Source organism: Aquarana catesbeiana, linkage group LG13, assembly GCF_042186555.1.
Source record: "Aquarana catesbeiana isolate 2022-GZ linkage group LG13, ASM4218655v1, whole genome shotgun sequence".
NCBI classification, from domain to species: Eukaryota; Metazoa; Chordata; class Amphibia; order Anura; family Ranidae; genus Aquarana; species Aquarana catesbeiana.
Window position 1 is genome coordinate 194,504,007 of NC_133336.1, and position 20,844 is coordinate 194,524,850.

General features: G+C 43.6%; 1 protein-coding gene across 1 annotated transcript in view; it reads left to right on the forward strand.

Annotated features, from left to right (window-relative positions):
- Positions 1–2,613: 2,613 nt before the first annotated feature.
- Positions 2,614–20,844, forward strand: part of LOC141116646 (Fc receptor-like protein 3) — a 49,240-nt gene continuing 31,009 nt past the window's right edge. Inside the window, exons 1-3 of the mRNA XM_073609038.1 lie at positions 2,614–2,731; positions 14,277–14,297; positions 16,532–16,783. Of these exons, the coding sequence (XP_073465139.1) occupies positions 2,614–2,731; positions 14,277–14,297; positions 16,532–16,783 (391 nt within the window). The remainder of the gene's footprint in view (positions 2,732–14,276; positions 14,298–16,531; positions 16,784–20,844) is intronic.

A 20,844-nucleotide genomic window follows, 5' to 3' on the forward strand; every position in this document is an offset into this window, starting at 1 on the left:
GGGGAGTTTAAGTGCCCAGTAAGCAAGTGGTTAAGAAAGACTGAACTAAAGTGAGCAGAGGCTGCAAAGAGACAGAAACAGCCATTTCCTGTAGACGTGAGAAACCCTGATATATAGATCAGGGGCGGAAGTATAGGGGTCGCAAAAGTCGCCATTGCGACTGGGCCCCATGCTGCAGGGGGCCCGTAGGGGCCCGTGTGCCCCCCTCTCCCCGAGCGGTGGCTGCATATGAGACCGAGCTCCCTCATCCTCAGCCGATGCGTAAATCATTGCAGGAGCTCGGTCACAAAGTGAAAGTAAGTGAGACTGTCTAGCACACTGTGTGCTGTGCTCTCTGCCTCCCCCTACAGTGCAGTACCCGGCATGGAGAGTTTAAGGTACAGAGCTGCAGCTGCAGATTTTTAAAAAGGCGATCTATATATGTTTGTATGCATGTGTGTGTGCTTATATGTGTGTGTCCGCATGTTTGGGTGTGTGCATGTGTGTGTGTGTTTTATATGTGTGTGTGCATTTATTTGTGTGCATGTGTATGTTTACATGTGTGTGCGCATGTGTGTGCATGTGTATAGAGTTATATGTGTGTGCGCATGTGTGTGCATGTGTATAGAGTTATATGTGTATGTGCATGTTTGTGTGTTTGCTCATGTGTGTGCGTTTATGTGTGTGCATGTATTTATATTTATATGTGTGTATTTGCGTACGTGTGTTTACATGCGTGTAGGTATACACATTACTTGTAATTCTGACCCCCTTTTTCTTTAGAGCCCTTTCACACTGGGGCAGTTTGTAGGCGATATTGCGCTAATAATAGCGCCTGCAATCCGCCCCGAAAGTGCCGCTGCTTTCATTCCAGTGTGAAAGCCCCGAGGGCTTTCACACTGGAGCGATGTGCTGGCAGGACGGGAAAAAAAGTCCTGCCAGCAGCATCTTCGGAGCGGTGAAGGAGCAGAGTGTATACCGCTCCTTTACCGCTCCTGCCTATTGAAATCAATGGGACGGCGCGGCTATACCGCAGGCAAAGCGCCTCTGCCACCGATGCCGTCCCCGCCCCACTGTGAAAGGGCTCTTACGATCAGAACAGATTTTTTTAGGGTGGGTTCATAATACCAACAAGAAAATACCATTCCTCTGAAAAGCGATGCAGATCGCTTTTCAGAGGCATTTGACAGGCAGTGAAGAGGCAATATGTTGCATCTTGACTAAAATGTTGAAGAAATGTTGAAAAACACCGATACAGAGAAACTGATCTCTCCATTCTCCTCCTGCAGCTGCTGAAAGGAGATGAGAAGTGGGGGAAATGGAAAGATCAGTTCCTCTATATGCAGCCGCACCCACCATGCCTCCTATGCAGCTTCTTTCTGCTGCCCCGTATGCTCTCCAGCCCCCCTGTACTTTTTCCTGCCCCCCCCCCGCTCTCTCCTGGCCCCTCCCCTTGTCCCCACAGCTCAGCAGAGTCCCCCCCTCCCCTCTCCTGCCAGCTGCTGTAGGGTATCTGCATGGAGAGTCAGTGATCCATACCGATCACGGACTCAATCCATTCACAACTGAAACATAGTAAACTGTATTTACTATGCTTCAGTTTGCGAATAAAGGGGCAGCTCTATACAGAGCTATTCCTGTCCATTCACTCTGTGCAGCTGAGGCTGTGCTCTCAATCTCCTTTCTCATTCTTAAAGGTGAAACATCAGAGGTCTGCTTAGACCCCTGATATCTCACCAAAGCCCCCCAACTCTTAAAAAAAAAATGTAATATTTTTTATAAAATAATATTGTAAAACAATAAATAAATGGTAGAAAAATACAATAACAATAAAAAAAACAGACGCCAGTGGCAGAACTACCAGGGTCACAAACATCACACTTGCGACCGGGCCTTGGCATTTATGCCATCGGCTCGGAGGGAAGGGCCCCAGCTGGGGGTCAGGGGGGCCCTTCATGATTTCTTGCACCGGGGCCCTGAAGGTTCTAGTTACGCCACTGATATAGATATGCAGCAGTCGGGTGTTTGGTTGTCGTGGTCCACTATATACCTCAACACAAAAAGAAAAAAATCTGAAGCCTTTAACCACCTCTATTTCCACTAAAGCCCAGAGCATTATTTACATTACTGGTATGTACCAGTTTATTAAGCAATAACTTTGTAATCACTTAAAGTGATACTAAAGTCTATTTTTTTTTCATTTCAAAATAACAAACATTATACTTACCTGCTCTGTGTAATGGTTTTGCACAGAGCAGCCCCAATCCTCCTCTTCTCGGGTCCTTCTTTGGCACTCCTGGCCCCTCCCTCCTGTTGAGTGCCCCCACAGCAAGCATCATGCTATGGGGGCACCCGAGCCAAGTCACAGCTTTCTGTGTCCATTCAGACATGGAGCTGTGATGTGATAGTACACCACAAGGAAAAGGGCGTACTCAAAAAAGTCTAAGGAAAAGTCTGTGTAAATAGTGTTGAGGTGAAGTGGGTCTGGGATAAAACTCCATCAACAATCTGAATATCCAATATGGGGTCATCAAAACACTGGATAGGTGTGGGTACGCTTACCGGAACCGGTGGACTCTAGTGCCAGCAGCATAGAGTCTATCGAGCAGTGTGCCACCACGGGCAGATGTAAAGATGGCCACAGGAAAGATGGATGGCTTCCGGATCACCCAAACCACGAGCCACACGGCTGGATCTCGAAGGAGAAAGCAGGGATGGACTCAAGATGCAGACGTCCTCTCGTATCCGGGAAGTATGTGGAAAAAAGTAAAATGCTTCCACAGTGCAGATCAAGGTTGTTTATTGCTAAAAAACCACTGTACATAAAAGTGATCACAAAGATAAAAAAGAGTGGCAATGTAGAGAGTAGTAGCCGCCCTACGCGTTTCGATCAATAGATCTTCAACAGGGGCATAAGAAAACCTCTACTACACTGCCTATATATATAGATAACATTAAAAATAGAATTATGACACAAGACCAATCAGCTTACGGGAGACTGAAAAAAGAATATGATTGGGCAAGAGATCGTCACATGATACATGTGGCCAAGCCTCACTGTGAAATCCAATCAACAGCCAGTCATTGGACAAAACTTACCAGTGTTGTCCAACCAGAAGGACACACATCACATGACCGGACAGTCAGCTGACAGGCCCGGGACGCGCGTCACGTAAGAAAGCCCGCCAAAAAAGCGGGACGATGATGTCCAACCAGAAGCACACACACCGCGTGGCGGGGCAGCCAGCCGACAATGTACATCACGTCAAAAAAAACAGCGAAAACGCGGGACAAATCACGTGACGATCACATGACCTGGCAGACATGTGACCAATAGTGGCAGGCGTCCTGTAAAAAAACGCTAAAACAAAAATAAAAAACCACATGATAAACAAAAAGCAAGGCACGCGGCCCCACAGGAAGGAACCGGAGTCCATAAACAGCAGGGCCACGTGACTGGCTGTTGATTTGATTTCACAGTGAGGCTTGGCCACATGTATCATGTTACTATCTCTTGCCCAATCATATTCTTTTTTCAGTCTCCCTTAAGCTGATTGGGCTTGTGTCATAATTCTATTTTTAATGTTATCTATATATATAGGCAGTGTAGTAGAGGTTTTCTTATGCCCCTGTTGAAGGTCTATTGATCGAAACGCATAGGGCGGCTACTACTCTCTACATTGCCACTCTGTTTTTTATCTTTGTGATCACTTTTATGTACAGTGGTTTTTTAGCAATAAACAACCTTGATCTGCACTATGTGGAAGCATTTTACTTTTTTCCACATACTTCCCGGATACGAGAGGACGTCTGCATCTTGAGTCCATCCCTGCTTTCTCCTTCGAGATCCAGCCGTGTGGCTCGTGGTTTGGGTGATCCGGAAGCCATCCATCTTTAATGAGGAGGGGAGTCCGAGACAGCCGAGTCTCTCGAGGACATCGGTGGATCGCGATGGGGCTCTGGTAAGTATTAGAGGGGCTGAGGTGGGCTCCTGCACACAGAAGGTTTTTTATCTTAATGCATAGAATGCATTAAGATAAAAAACCTTCTGACTTTACAACCACTTTAAGATAACAGCGTAATGCATATTATTGTGTTTTTTCAGGACAATCACGGCTTTCATTTGGTGATATTATCTTACATTGTTTTTATTTTCTATGCAATCCAAATAACTGAAACAAGTGCATATTTTCTTACTTTTATAATTGTTAGTTTTTTAAAAAGGTTTTACTGTAGATAAAAGTATAAATGCTATTCAATAATGTGTCCTTTTCATAATGACACAAAAATTACTTTCTGGTACAAAGTACTGCAGTCATTTACAAATGAAATTATGGCATTTTTTCCATTTTGCTCATTTTTTTTTTTCGTTCAATAAATGTTTTATTATATAATTGTGATTTTAACAGGGTTACATTCAAAAAATAAAGAAATAGTACATTTAGGATTACAATTTGTAAGAAAAATTAATATGTCTCTAGAAAAAAGATGTAATGAAAATGAGCGTAATTGTCAATTGGTGTTCAATATACATCAGCATAAAAACATAATAGGTAAAAGATTAAAAACCCCAAAAATGAAAATCAGATTTTAGACTCAACCCCTTCTCTTGTATACAAAGTAGAAAAATACTCTTTTAAAACTCACTGGACTGTATGCAAAAACTTATATTATACTTTCTTTTTTACCAAGCTTAAAATGACAACAAACACTGTGCCCGGCTCTCTCAAATAGATCACCCATTCTCATAATATACTGTATATAAAGCATCCTGTGTAAATGTTCATGATTATGATAAAAATAGTTTGGGTAGATCTGTGGTAGTCTTCGAAATGGAAAGCAACTATGGGGTCAAGTCACTAAGAGTTAAATAACGGCTCATAAAATGCACTAAAATCCTGCACGCGGTAACAATTGTGCAACTGTTCAATTCATTAAGAATTTTGCGTTAAATAGCTAATGCGGTATTTGTTCTATTTAGCACCCCTCCAAGGCCACGACAGCCTAACTCTCCATATCCAGATTCCACCCGAACTCCACCCTCCGCCCAGCTGGGCTGATCCAGAGTATTTGAGGGGGCCTTCTGTTGGGGATTGGTCAGGGCCCTCAGAATATCCAAACAGCTCCACCCTACTTCCCCTCCCATTCTTCTAGAAGGTTCCAGTACATTCTAGAAGTAAGGGGGAGGTCTCAGTGATGTTGCTTGTGAGTCATCCAGCTCTCCCAGGATCTCTGCCCAACCCAGAAAAAACACAGACAGGCTAGGCTGCCAGCCAAGCCTGCACAAATGTACCTGCTCTAAATAAAAAAAACTACACTCCTAGCACACCAGAGGGTGCTACATATATTATAACTCTTACTAAATCCTTTCACACACAAACATAAAACACATGACATGACACTTGAGATGAGACAGACTAACAAGGGTACAAATCCAAATAATCCTTTATACCTTTTACCAAATAAACTGCTTACTTCTTATTAAGCTTAGCCTAATCCTGACTGCTCACATTTTCTATTGCCAACTTGTGGGCTAGGTGCAGTCTGGTGCAGTGGCAATAATCACATTGAGCCCCAAATTGCAGAAACCAATGCATTAAAGCACTTGCAAAACAGCGCAACAGCCTGGCGGGGAGGCCAACTGACTCACAGTCAATACAGCAAAGAATCAGTGGAAGTAGGCCCAAGCTGAAGGAAGTGCTTGCCAAGGAAGGTGGAGTGGGGCATGGCCGGTCCAACCCAAGAGGGAGTTTGTGGAAGTGCAGATGTAGGCTCTGCTCTTTCCCTACTCCTCCAGACCATCTCTCTACCACTAGTGCTGTCCCTAGCAGATGGGTGTACTCTCCCTACACTACCCACTTTGCAAATGCGCACCAAAACCTGGGGGCAGGGACTAAAAAGACTCTGCTTGACCCAAGATGGCTGCCAAGGTCACCTGCATGCAGCGTAGCCATCTGGAACGCTGCTCCAGGGGACCAGGGAAATCATAGAGGAAACCAAGTTACTTTTGACTTCCTCCCCAGCTGCAGTATCACTCAGGTCAAGCACCACACACAGTGGAGCAAACACACTGCACATGCCTACAAGCTCACCTTGATCCCTTTACACAACTCTAACTTATATCTCTCGATTGTTGATTCTCTGCACCACTAACCTACTATCCCCCCCCCTTCCTTTTACAATCTGGATGTCCTCTTTCTCACCTTCTATCACTGTCCTATCCTATCTTTTATCAACCAAATCATGTGGGTTGGGAGATATTCCCACCCTACTATCAACCTAACTAAACATGGGGGGTGATGAAGCTGACCCTCAGTCTCCTTCCTAGTTTCTCAAATAGCTCCCTTTACTTTAAGTAAAGGATTATAACTCATTTTAGTTCATAATTTGTGTAGGCTGGGAACTTCTCCTCCTGGACAAGAACAGGGCTGCCCCAGGCCCCAAACAATTTATGTACCCCCCAGCCACCTACTGGACACACTCACCCAGGGACCCAGAGACTGTATAAATATTCAGTCCGCTGATTTGCCATTTCCAACCCAATACATTCTAGAATCCTCCAGAAAGCAGGAGGAAACAATCAAACCTGCAGCCAGTGCAGCCCAGAATAGCCCAAAGCAATCACAAACTGCTCCACTGATTACAAAAGACCAAACAAGAACAACATTTACAAAATCACCCTTGCAACCTATCTAGGAGGGTGCTATATCTGGGAGAGACATGAAATGCTCTCTAACACTAAGTAAATATTTCCATAGAAAAAAGAAATAAGTGGGAACAGGAAAAAGGTAAGGTGGGGGGAGTGGGTATCACATCCTTTTCAAGCTTGTTTTATAGAATCAGAGGGTCTCTGTTACAGGTAGGTGGAAAAAATGGTCAGTTACTGGGGACAGATAGCCTCAAATGTATTCATAGTATCCAATTTTGCACATTTTTAATACAACAGTAACAAAAATAGCTAACAAAATTAATAAAAATGTTAAAAATAGCAGAAAAATAATAGCCAAGGAGGGATTGGGGGTAATGATTAATTAGGATAGAGTAGGGTTAGCTAGGGGGTTAGCAAGATGATAGATTTAATTAAAAAAAAACCTTTAGGGTTGTGGGTGGGTGTCATGAGAGGGTTTACCCGTTGGTGGCGCTATCGGCCTCTTGGATCGCAGTACCAGTGTCCACCAGCGGGTGTCTTCCAACACCTGGGACCTGCAGTAAGAGGTCTCTCCTGCTGGTGGCACTGTTGCATCCTTGGGCCGTAGTACCGGTGTCCACCAGCGGGTGCACTCCAGCAGTGTGGAGCAAACAGCACCCTCTGCGCTCAGGTGTGACTTGAAGTCAATTATAGTCAGTCCTATAAATACCCGGCAAGCCCTCATATGCTTGCCTTGGTATCTTTCTTCCTTGTGCCCTGACCTGTTATCCCGTATCCTGTAAACCTGTATCTGAACCTGAGCCTGCTCCTGAGCCTGTATCCAATCCCATCCTGATTTCGTCCCTCCTGTGTTCCTATTCCCTTGTATCCATATCCCATCCATTATCTCCCTCTCCTATCCTGCCCTTGTTCAGTTGCTGACTCCCTGTGTATGACCCTGGCCTGGCTTACGTGTTTGATTTTGGTACTTCCCTTTGGCTGTATATATTATCTGTTGTCTGTGGGTTTCTGTTGGTTGGCTGAGCACTATTTGTTTTAGGGATGTTTGTTTATTTATATCACTTATCTTAAATAAACATTATTCTTATTTCACTTTACATGCATTTTGGTTTCCTCTTTGCAGGCCACACAATCTGGTCACACCTGTCCATGACAGTGGGTCCTCATTGTCCTTAGGACTGCTGGCCTTGAAATTTCCATGATGATGTCACAGTTGGGGGATTTATGGAGTTGAGAAGCCTGTGGGAGCAGGGAACAAGGTAAGTATAACTGCTTGTTGTCATCCACCTAGGCAAAAATGAGCATTTATCCCTTGTAATTTTGGGTAAAGCCACTGCAAAGGTCAACTTTTTTTTTTTTTTAACCGTACTTCAGCTTTAGAGAAAGAACATCACTACAACATTTCACTTGCTTATTTCCTGTGTTTTACTTTTAGTTATGTTCTTCGTTTCTTTGATCTTTTTTGCTAATACCATGAGCCCTTCACGCGTCCCGGAAAACCAAAAACATCTTAAAATCCTCGTACCTTCTACACTCACAAAATTGCAATGATGGTCCTGTCCACAGCTCTGATAGTCTTCATCTGTAAGTATCTGCTTTTACTATTGTCAATATTTAATTATCTACCTATGTACCTATCTATTTCTATTTTAAATGTTTCTTATTCTAGTTACTTATTCAATGAACATGTATCTAGTAACTTTTTTCGAAAGAGCTGCAAAAATAGAAAGTTTTATTTGAAGTCCCCAGTCATTGTCAGTTTGTCGGTAACATAAAACCCTTGAGTTCCCAGATCTGCCCACCTACTGCTGCCTTTACTATGGGGTCCCTCTCTCTTTGCATGTCTAATGTAGAAGTAGGAACACCTCTGTTGTAGGATGAGGAGTGAGACATCAAAGTGAAAAGGCAAACAACTTTAGTGGGGAGATGTCACTGTTGGAGGCTCCAAGAACTGAAGAAATCCGGGGCGATACAGCTGACCAGACTCTTTAAAACTGAATTCTAGTTGCTTGGATGCAAGCGACCAATCATATTCAAGCATTCACTTACTAGCTACCATTTTCCAGTGCAGAATTTGATTGGTTACTGTGAGACAACAAAAGTATTTCTATGAAAAAGCACTATGATGAAGGTGGGCAGAAGAAGCTACACATCCTAGGATAATTAAAGCTCATCCTCACTACTTTGCTAATAATTTGACCAATTCTAGCACTGTAAATGATAATTGGACTGTGTTTAAACAAAAAGCTTTTATTAATGTTTGAAAATAACATTGGTACAATCATATTAACATTTGTACATAAGTTTCATATAACAGTGAATAATTGACTTCAATAATAGAGTATTTACTGGTAAGGCCACCAAGGTGGTTTCGTATCCGACCTATTGTTATATTGGTAAATTATTTGGAAATACTCTAGCTTTGTATAGAAAAAATCTGTTATTTATTTTAAAAGGGAGAATAAATTTGTGGACCCCTGAGAGGTGTCCTTAGATATAGATATAGACTGTGCAGGTTATGAGCTTAGGTTGTGGTCCAAATGAGCAATTAAATGATGGCCATTGCTGCAAAACACATATTTTTCTGATAGAAAAACCCACCCTACAGTTGACTAAACACGCCCCGCAAGTGTCCAGGAAGAATAGCAGAAAAAGATGTGTTTTGCAGCACTGCCTATCATTTAATAATCCGCCCCTCACCAACATGAACATGCCTCGCCAGCGTCAGGCACAATCTGACACAAAAATTTCTTCTTTGGCTATTGTGCGCAGGCACCGTCTCGCTGTCACAACAGCTGATCGTAAAATCAGCTGTTGTGCTGCGCATGCGCCATTCATCCCGGATACTTCTCAATAGCATTATCCGATAGAACACCGGCTATAGCCTGCTGAACCGGACAAAATTAGATCCATCTATATCAGGAGCTCCTAATTTGTCATGCTCTGTTGACTTTTTAAGTGTTAACCAGGCAAATTACTTGTTATAGGTATTGTCAGCGTTTCCATATTGTGTTTATACTGATCAAATATTTATTGTCTTGTCAGTAAAAAAATGTGCTCTGTCAGTAAAAAAATGCTTCGGGAGGTGGTCAACACTGAACCATATAGTGCTTCAATTCTCAATCACTCACAATTATTATGTAGCACCCTCGTAGATAGGTGTTAGGTTAGGTACATTTAGTTAGTAGCTCACCATAATCAGTTGAGCTATGTGTGATTATTCTGGTCTGTTCCGTGTTGCACTGGCTCCAGGGTTGACTGCTTCCCTTTGTCTGTCTGGAGGTTTCTGGAAGATAGTGGGCTGGGAAATAAATAAATATCTGAAAAGTGTGGCGTGCATTTGAATTCAGCCCCCATTTACTCTCATATCCATAACTAAAATCTAGTGGAGTCTATTGCCTTCAGAAGTCACCTAATTAGTAAATAGAGACACCTGTGTATAATTTAATCTCAGTATAAATACAGCTATTCTGTGAAGCCCTCAGAGGTTTGTTAGAGAACCTTAGTGAACAAACAGCATCATGAAGGCCAAGGAACACAATAGACAGGTCAGGGATAAAGTTGTAGAGAAGTTTAAAGCAGGGTTAGGTTTTATAAAAAAAATATCCGAAGCTTTGAACATCTCACGGAGCACTATTCAATCCATCATCCGAAAATGGAAAGAGTATGGCACAACTGCACACCTACCAAGACATGGCCGTCCACCTAAACTGACAGGCCGGACAAGGAGAGCATTCATCAGAGAAGCAGCCAAGAGGCCCATCGTCACTCTGGAGGAGCTGCAGAGATCCACAGCTCAGGTGGGAGAATCTGTCCACAGGACAACTATTAGTCATGCTCTCCACGAATCTGCCCTTTATGGAAGAGTGGCAAGAAGAAAGTCATTGTTCAAAGAATGCCATAAGAAGTCCCGTTTGCAGTTTGCGAGAAGCCATGTGGGGGACACAGCAAACATGTGGAAGAAGATGCTCTGGTCGGATGAGACCAACATTTAACTTTTTGGCCTACAAGCAAAATTCTATGTGTGGTGGAAATCATGTGGCTGCACATCACCCTGAATACACCTGTATTCTGTGGCAAGACTTGAAAATTGCTGTTCACAGACGCTCTCCATCCAATCTGACAGAGCTTGAGCTATTTTGCAAAGAAGAATGGGCAAAATGTCACTCTCTAGATGTGCAAAGCTGGTAGAGACATCCCTAAAAAGACTTGCAGCTGTAATTGCAGTGGAAGGTGATTCTACAAAGTATTCACTCAGGGGGGGCTGAATATAAATGCACGCCACACTTTTAACATATTTATTTGTAAAAAAATAGGAAAACCATTTATCAGTTCCCTTCACAATTATGTGCCACTTTGTGTTGGTCTATCACATAAAATCCCAATAAAATACATTTACGGTTTTGGTTGTAACATGACAAAATGTGGAAAATTTGAAGGGGTGTGAATACTTTTTCAAGGCACTGTAAATAGCCTGGGGCCTGGAACAGAGGCGTAATTGTCCTAGAGCAGGAGGTCCCTTCTGGGCAGACTTGCCATGTGTCTGCTACTCATCAAGGTCCCAGCTGGGAGGCCTACCTTTTCTGCTGAAATTTGCTGGAGCTGACTGAGGGACTTGTTTCTGGGGATTTGGTCTGAAGACTTCACAGGAGATGTGTCTGGAAGATATTGGAAGGAGGCATCCAATTACCCAAGGACATTAGTGAGTACAGACTGGTGTGAGTAATCCCAGTGACAGTGTGCTGCTGCTATCCTTCTTGTGCTAAAGTCAGTGTTTCCTAACCACTTCTCCTCAGGTGGATGTCATATAACGTCCTGGAATTTAAGTGGTTAAATCTGAATGATGCCTGCAGCTACAGGCATCATTCAGATATCTTCTTTTTCAGCTGGCGATTCCCTGTCATGTAAAACCAATCATAGCGGCTGTTCAGCCACTTGTTTTTACAGACGGCAGGAGGGGACACCCCTCGCGCCACCTTCCGGTGCTTCTACCAACTCGTACCATGCGATCGGCGATTCGGAGAAGGAATCCGCAGGTGGCAGAAGTTTACCATAGAGCTCACCGAGGACCAGATGGTCCCAGGTCATCTTTATAACGTCACGTCTGGCCCACGGCAGTTGAAAGCGCTGGGGAGCCCTTAGATCTTTTTTTAATTTTTTTATTTCAGGCTTTCCAGCCTAGGGGAGAGATGTGGGGACTTATAGACCCCACATCTCTTCATAAAGAGGACCTGTCATGCCCTATTCCTATTACAAGGGATATTTACATTCCTTGTAATAGGAATAAAAGCATTTTTTGCTTGCACGCAGAAGGGAACGCATACATACATTGTGCCTGCATATGTAAACAATGTTCAAACCACACATGTGGAGTACTGCCGCGAATATTAGAGTGAGAGCAATAATTATAGCCCAAGACCTCCTCTGTAACTCTAAGCAGGTAACCTGTAAACATTTTTAAAGCATCGCCTATTGAGATTTTAAAGTACCAACGTTTTTTTAAAATCATGAAACAGTTTTTTTTTCCCCAAAAAAATGCGTTTGAAAAATTGCTGCTCAAATACCGTGTGACATAAAAAGTTGCAATGACCACCATTTTATTCCCTAGGGTCTCCACTAAAAATATATATATAATGTTTGGGTAATTTTCTAGCAAAAAATTATTTTTACATGTAGGAGAGGAGTGCCAGAATAAGTGGACGGTGTACTTAGATTCCTGGTGTAGCTCAGCACAATTTTTGCTGCTGAAAATACTGTGCTCAGATTCTTAGAAGGAAGATTAGTGTCCTCAAGTTACTTCTTAATGTGGCTTGCACAGTTACCCAGCACCTATCCAAGTTCAAGTTCTGCAATAAAGCATCAAAAAAGTATACCCCTAAATTGATTACTGAGCCAAAAAAAGTGACTGTGACTCTGTGCCTGGCTGCTAGTGCATCTACTGGGAAAGAGCCGAGGGACCTAAACAGCGGGCCCCTTCGGGCGTGATCACTATAATTAATACATCTGTAGCACCCTCTAGTGTGTGCTAGATGTAGTGAGTAGAATAGGCAAACCATATCCTGACTCATATTGTACATTTGTGAGTCTGTAATTGTGTCAGGGTTATTAGAGGTCAGGGCTGGATGACTCATCCTGGAAGCCCTCTAGTGCCTCCCCCTGGTGTCTGGAAGGTTGGAGAACTTTCTAGAATTAGTGGGTGGGGGTTAGGAGGAGCTGCCATATATATTTATGAGGTCTCAGCCAATCCACAGTAGTGGCCTGGCAGGCAGACTGAGTTTAGCTCATAAATAGACTTGGGCCATAACAGTGAGGCAGTCGGTGGAAGATGGAGATGTAGTGTTTAGGAGGCTGTTAGTGGCCCTGAGGTGTACCCCCTAGTTTGGGGGGTGATCTGCCTTGGGCCTGGGGCTTGGGTGCTGGAGAGATCATGCCAAAGACACAAGAAGGAATCTTTCCTAGAGGCACAGGAGCAAGGAGAGGACAGAGTGAGTAGTTCAACCCTGGTGGAGACCAACAAATGGGGGAGACTGCCACGTGTAGCCAGTCTCCCTTGAAGACAGCGGTGGGCTTAAGTCTTCAGTCCTTCTCCTGAGAGATCTTCTGAGAATGAGTCAGGTGGACTGGTGTGAAGAGGTAGCCAGGAGGACTGGTGAGGCAGCTGTAGCCAGGTGGGCTGGCAGGGCCTGAAGAGGTGGTGCTGGGATCAGTGACCACAAAGGAAGCAGAAGGGAAAGTTATATGCTGTGTCACTCCACGTGTGCTACTGTTAAGGGACTGTGAGTTCCTGCCTGTAATGGGCTGCTAGTGAACTGACAAGGAGACTGTCAAGTTCCCCCAGGAATGTACCAGCAGAGGGTAAGCAAGAGAGAAGCCAAGTGTGTGCAGGAGAAAAGTGAAGAGAAGACTGTATATAGCTGTATATAAAAAGTTGTCCTTCAAGTTTGTTGCAGTCAAGTGGGCATCCCATAACTTCCCATACCTATCCAAGGTATATAGTCCAATAAACAACAAAAACAAAGCTACAGACTATTTTCTGACCCTGTGTGCCTGTGAAGATTTGGTGTGTCTGACTGTGCAGGACAGGGGGATCCCCTTCATCTGCAGCGCCTATGTGGGGTATGCTACATTTGGGGGCTTGTCTGGGATTTTGCCCAAGATAACCTGCACAGCCTTAGAACCTAGCAACCAAGACTCATCGAACCAGAGGACTGTGCTTTGTTGCTGGGACCACTAAGGGAGTGAAACAGGAAAACTGAGTTATATGTATTGCCAGACTGGGGGAGTAGGGGATCCCTTTCATCTGTAGCTCCTACGTGGGGTATGCTCCATTTGGGGGCTCATCTGGGATATTGCCCAAGATAATCTGCACAGCCTTTGCCCCTAGCAACCAAGATTCATCGAGCCAGAGGACTGCGCTTTGTTGGTGGGACCACTAAGGGGGTGAAACAGGAAGACAGAGTTAAATGTATTGCCAGTCTGGGCAAGTAGTGGATCCCTTTCATCTGCAGCTCCTACGTGGGGTGTGCTACACATCATATACCGAATTTATGTTATTGAATAGTTCCTTTTCTAGAAACAATATAGTATTTTTACATAGACTGCAGTTTGTATTTCAGACATGTAACAGTTTTTTTGTCTTATTTTACAGCCACAATCCTGGGACACACAGGTGGGTCTTAGATCTATCATTCATTCATTAATTCATTCATTCATTCATTCATTCATTCATCCAATTACTCTATCACTATAGTAGAATTATAGAAACAGCAGAATCATAGAGGGAATTCCAGTAGGTACATGTTCCAATTCATCCTATCTACACTGAAAATACTGCATACACCTAACTGTATGGATAATTTTTTCTTTCACTTAGTTTTTATTGAAAAAGCAAAAGAAACATACAACCAGTATACGTTGAATGTTTGTACAAAATACAAATGTAGATGACCATTGTACAACGTAACATAAGTGCTAAAATGTAACATGCTCTACTCCCCGGCAGATTTAGCAAGGGCTGTTGAAAAAGATGAAGTTAAATAAATAACCCACCAGGTAGTGAAAATTAACAGAAACACATTAGTTCCAATCCTTTGGAACCAAGAGGAACAGCTAGGAAAATATCACAAGAAAGCCATGGACATATTGGTAAGCAAAGCTACAATAAGACACAGATCTAATTGGCAATGTGCAATCCATTGGGAGATGTAAACATTTGCCTGTGGTCACCTATAGGTAAGTGAGAGTAAGGAAAGATAATAAAAAAGGATTTAAAAAAAAAAAAATGAAAGCCCCCCCACTCCAACCTAGTTGAGGGAGCCTGGCATTATCCATCAAGAACGGACAAGGAAGAAGACAAAAAAAGGAAAGGGCAATGAAAGAGAGAGAAAAATGGGGCAAGATGAATACAGGGAAGAGGAAATAAAGAAGAATGAAAAGGGAAGGGGACGGAGAGACCCCAGAGGCCCGTGGTGACCATGGCAGAAGAAATTACTTATATAATCAAAGCTCCAGAAAGTGCACAGTAAATTGAGAGGGTGGCAAGTGATGGAGCCAAGGCTGCCAGGTACGTAAAAATGTATCATGGGTATAAGAAGCGCCATAAGCTTTTCAATAATCACCATGCTTTGTACTCAATGTTTTATCTTGTCGAACCTGAGAATCTGCAATTTCCACACTTTTGCTATAGTCCGTTTTGTCGCCATGCAAATATGGGTAATTAATGTATGTTCTCAATGAGTAACCTGTTTGATCAGTTGATGCAAGAGAGCTTCCCAGGGGTTCTTTCAGAGGTAATAAAAAGTATCTTATTGACCATAGCGTATACCTGTATCCACAATCTACTAACTTTTGGAAACGTCCACCAGATGTGCGTCATATCTCCTAATTCCAGGTAACCTCAGAAATAAGAGGAAGAATAAGTAGGTAGACAACGTGCTATCCTGGCAGGAATGTAATACCATTGAGACATAACTTTGAAGGAATTCTCCAAGGCCAGGACAATTCCCTTAATTGCGTAGTAAATCATATCAAATAAAAATGCCAGGTCACAACAAACACCACCAAAATAATCAATTTTTGGAAAGTAGACATTCCGAAGGTGATATAATTATTTGCTACAATTGTTTGGGGAATTAGAGCTTAAGTGCAGCCAAAAGTTAAAAAAAACCCCACAAAAATCAACTCAGGGGATATAACTTACAGCCAGTAGCAAATGTCCCTTGTGTTGATGTCTGCCACCCCCATCCCTCCCCACAGTAAGTTTTGTCCCTTCTGCTGATTTTTGTGTTTTATGTTTTGGTTGCACATAGGCTTTAAGAAAAATGCAGAGGGAGAAGGTGAAGGGGTAATTGCACAGGCTACATACAATGGGAAGATTGATATGAAGAGGTTAATATACAAGACACAGGAAATCAGATAGTTTTCTATAAAAATCTGCCACTGGCTAAGTAGAAGATCCTGCTCCTTGCCAGCATGCTGAAGAGAGGGACCCTTGCTCTCTGTGTGGAAGCAGGGGTCTCTCTGCAGAAGTCTGACATGCCTTGTGCTGAGCCACGTCTATGGCTCTGCAAACACAAAACCTCAGGCTTCCTGAAGATTGGAAGGCTATAGCTCTGACTCAGCAGGGGGTATGTCAGACCTTTTGCTGAGAGACCACTGCTTCCACATACAGAGCAAGGGTCCTTCTCTGCAGCATGCTGGCAGGGGACAGGCATTTCAAAGAACTTTATAACTTTGTACACTTTATGTTTTGATGCACCTGGAATGTATTTACCGGAAATAAACTGAATCAGTTGACTTATAACCCTGTTGTATAACTCATATTACACTCTCTTAGAACATATTACATTTTATTGTGTGAAATTACCATGGCAGAAGTTAGAATTTCACTTTAATCTTCTTCAGGATCGACAGTGAGCCCTGTGGTCACCTTCACTCCAAACTGGAAGAAAATCTTTACAGGAGAGTCTATAACAATGACATGTGATGTGGGGTCCACTGGAGCAGAAGATCTGACCTATTACTGGTACAAAGATTACTGGGTGTATACAGGAAAAATCTATACCATTACCTCTGCAAACACTTGGGATAGCGGAAACTACAGATGCCTGGCCGGTTCAGAAAGAAGCTCCACTGCCAGACTGGATGTTGTTGCTGGTCAGTTCATTGTGCTACGTTTGGAAATGTAACTTTCAATGCGTTCTTTGCTAGTTTAAGACCAAATAAGCAAAATGAATGAGCTGCTCATTTCGTCTGATCCCCTAGATGTCACCAACCAAATTTGGGTGTGTTTTTATGTAGCGCTCATCCTGTAGGAGCTGCAGGAATGTTGCCCAGGTCTTCCCCAGATAGTTTGCCCCACAACCAGGCACACAGGCTCATTCACTCGTCTAGGGTTTTGTTTTTCTTTTTGGAGAACTTAGATAGGGTTGAGGGAATGAGTGGGATGCTCCAAAAACAAGAACTATGTACACTGGAGGACTTAGGTTTTCTTCAAGACAAGCTATGTTAAAGTCTGTGCTTGAAACAAACAGTAGACTAACTTTGTTTAAGTAGCAGTAGTAGTAGAAGACTGAGCAGAGTTTCTTAAAGTAGGAGATTTTCTGGACAAAGCTCTTCAGGACACCAGCTAGCGTCCCCTTTGAATAGACCCACAGATGGCTATGTAGCAGCAGAAAGGTGGCAATAGAACACAGGTACCCAAGATCTCTAGAAAGTGTCTGTACTCACAAGGCCCAAGGACAGCTGGTAGCCTCCTCCCAACTTCCAAGCGATACCCTCCAGTGATACCAGACTGGATCTTCAGCAGGCAGCCCCCCCCTTCCCCCTTAGTCAGCTTTCCTTAGCTCCAGGCTATCAGCATCCAGGCCCTCAGGTCACCCACCTGAGGCCTCAAGACAGCAAACACTACCTAGGAGGCAGCGTGCCTTCACAGGCTGGACTTATCCTCTCCAGGATGCCATCAGAGCCTGCCTTTCTGGGATAGGCCAGGTCTGTATCATATTCATGCTGCCATCTGCATAGCTCCACACCTATCATCTAGAAGCATCCATCCTGGATACAGAGCAAGTTATAAACTAAACTGACATCAGCTGAGCACACAGAGCAGACCTAACTAAATGATCATAGCTCACCGAGTACAGTGAGCTAGCTATGCTTTTACCTAACAACACTGACTACAGAATGGCAACTAAATGTACCTATCGAAATACACACTAATTCTATGTAACTATCCTAGCACCTACTGAGGAGGGTGCTGCATCCAATGGGCCAAACACATCATCTGAGAGACCCCTGATGAGCTCTTCTCTCTGTCATTCTGCTCTCTTCTCCTATCAGCAAGATCCTTTTTTAGCATGTGAGCACTGCAGCATAACTGATTAGCTCTTTTTGCTGCTTTTTCCCTTCCCCAGTCTGAGCACAGCTGTACATCAGGTGCATACAAAGTCAATAGGTGGACACAAAGTCAAATTCAGGTACTTACACTACTTGTTTTTAACCACTTGCCGACCGCCTCACGATGATATACGTCGGCAGAATGGCACGGGCAGGCAGAATCACGTACACACTGACACCAAGCACTTTTTTTTTTGATTACTGCATTGGTGTCAGTTTGTGACAGTTAGTGTGGTAGGGCAGTTAGTGGTAGCCCCCTTTAGGTCTAGGGTACCCCCCTAACCCCCTAATAAAGTTTTAACCCCTTGATCACCCCCTGTCGCCAGTGTCACTAAGCGATCATTTTTCTGATCGCTGTATTAGTGTCACTGGTGACGCTAGTTAAGGAGGGAAATATTTAGGTTCGCCGTCAGCGTTTTATAGCATCAGGGACCCCCATATGCTACCTAATAAAGGTTTTAACCCCTTGATTGCCCCCTAGTTAACCCTTTCACCAGTGATCACCGTATAACTGTTACGGGCGGTGCTGGTTAGTTCGTTTATTTTTTATAGTGTCAGGGCACCCCCCGTTTATTACCTAATAAAGGTCTAGCCCCCTGATCGCCCGGCGGTGATATGCATTGCCCCAGGCAGCGTCAGGTTAGCGCCAGTACCGCTAACACCCACGCACGCAGCATACGCCTCCCTTAGTGGTATAGTATCTGAACGGATCAGTATCTGATCCGATCAGATCTATACTAGGGTCCCCAGCAGTTTAGGGTTCCCAAAAACGCAGTGTTAGCGGGATCAGCCCAGATACCTGCTAGCACCTGCGTTTTGCCCCTCCGCCCGGTCCAGCCCAGCCCACCCAAGTGCAGTATCGATCGATCACTGTCACTTACAAAACACTAAACGCATAACTGCAGCATTCGCAGAGTCAGGCCTGATCCCTGCGATCGCTAACAGTTTTTTTTTTGTAGCGTTTTTGTGAACTGGCAAGCACCAGCGGCCTAGTACACCCCGGTCGTAGTCAAACCAGCACTGCAGTAACACTTGGTGACGTGGCGAGTCCCATAAGTGCAGTTCAAGCTGGTGAGGTGGCAAGCACAAGTAGTGTCCCGCTGCCACCAAGAAGACAAACACAGGCCCGTTGTGCCCATAATGCCCTTCCTGCTGCATTCGCCAATCCTAATTAGGAACCCACCGCTTCTGCAGCGCCCGTACTTCCCCCATTCACATCCCCAACCAAATGCAGTCGGCTGCATGAGAGGCATTTTCTTTATGTCCTCCCGAGTACCCCTACCCAACGAACCCCCCCAAAAAAGATGTCGTGTCTGCAGCAAACGCGGATAAAGGCGTGACACCCGTTATTATTGTCCCTCCTGTCCTGACAATCCTGGTCTTTGCATTGGTGAATGTTTTGAATGCTACCATTCATTGGTTGAGTATTAGCGTAGGGTACAGCATTGCACAGACTAGGCACACTTTCACAGGGTCTCCCAAGATGCCATCGCATTTTGAGAGACCCGAACCTGGAACCGGTTACAGTTATAAAAGTTACAGTTACAAAAAAAAAGTGTAAAAAAAAAAAAAAAACACAACAAAATATATAGAATAAAAAAAAATAGTTGTCGTTTCATTGTTCTCTCTCTCTCTTTATTCTCTCTCTATTGTTCTGCTCTTTTTTACTGTATTTTATTCTGCAATGTTTTATTGTTATTATGTTTTATCATGTTTGCTTTTCAGGTGTGCAATTTTTTATACTTTACCGTTTACTGTGTTTTTTTGTTAACCATTTTTTTTGTCTTCAGGTACGCAATTCACGACTTTGAGTGGTTATACCAGAATGATGCCTGCAGGTTTAGGTATCATCTTGGTATCATTCTTTTCAGCCAGTGGTCGGCTTTCATGTAAAAGCAATCCTAGTGGCTAATTAGCCTCTAGACGGCTTTTACAAGCAGTGGGAGGGAATGCCCCCCCCCACCCCCCCCACCATCTTCTGTGAACCAATGTTTTTCTCTGGCTCTCCTGTCTCAACAGGGAACCCGAGAATGCAACCGGTGATTCAGCCAGCTGACCATAGAGCTGATAAGAGAGTGAGTATTTTGCAGACCTCACTTTTTGTCACAAAGTTTTGAAAATTGAAAAAAAAAATTTTTTTTTCTTGTCTTTCTTCATTTTCAAAAACAAATGAGAGCTACAAAATACTCACCATGCCTCTCAGCAAATAGCTTGGGGTGTCTACTTTCCAAAATGGGATCATTTGGGGGGGTTTTGTGCCATCTGGACATTCCATGGCCTCCGAAACTGTGATAGGCAGTGAAGAGTGAAATCAAAAATTTACACCCTTAGAAATCCTGAAGGCGGTGATTGGTTTTCGGGGACCCGTACGCGGCTAGGCTCCCAAAAAGTCCCACACATGTGGTATCCCCATACTCAGGAGAAGCAGCTAAATGTATTTTGGGGTGCAATTCCACATATGCCCATGGCCTGTGTGAGTAATATATCATTTAGTGACAACTTTTTGTAATTTTTTTTTTGTTGTCATTATTCAATCACTTGGGACAAAAAAAATTAATATTCAATGGGCTCAACATGCCTCTTAGCAATTTCCTTGGGGTGTCTACTTTCCAAAATGGGGTCATTTGGGGGGGTTTGTACTGCCCTGCCATTTTAGCACCTCAAGAAACGACATAGGCAGTCATAAACTAAAAGCTGTGTAAATCCCAGAAAATGTACCCTAGTTTGTAGACGCTATAACTTTTGCGCAAACCAATAAATATACGCTTATTGACATTTTTTTTACCAAAGACATGTGGCCGAATACATTTTGGCAGAAATGT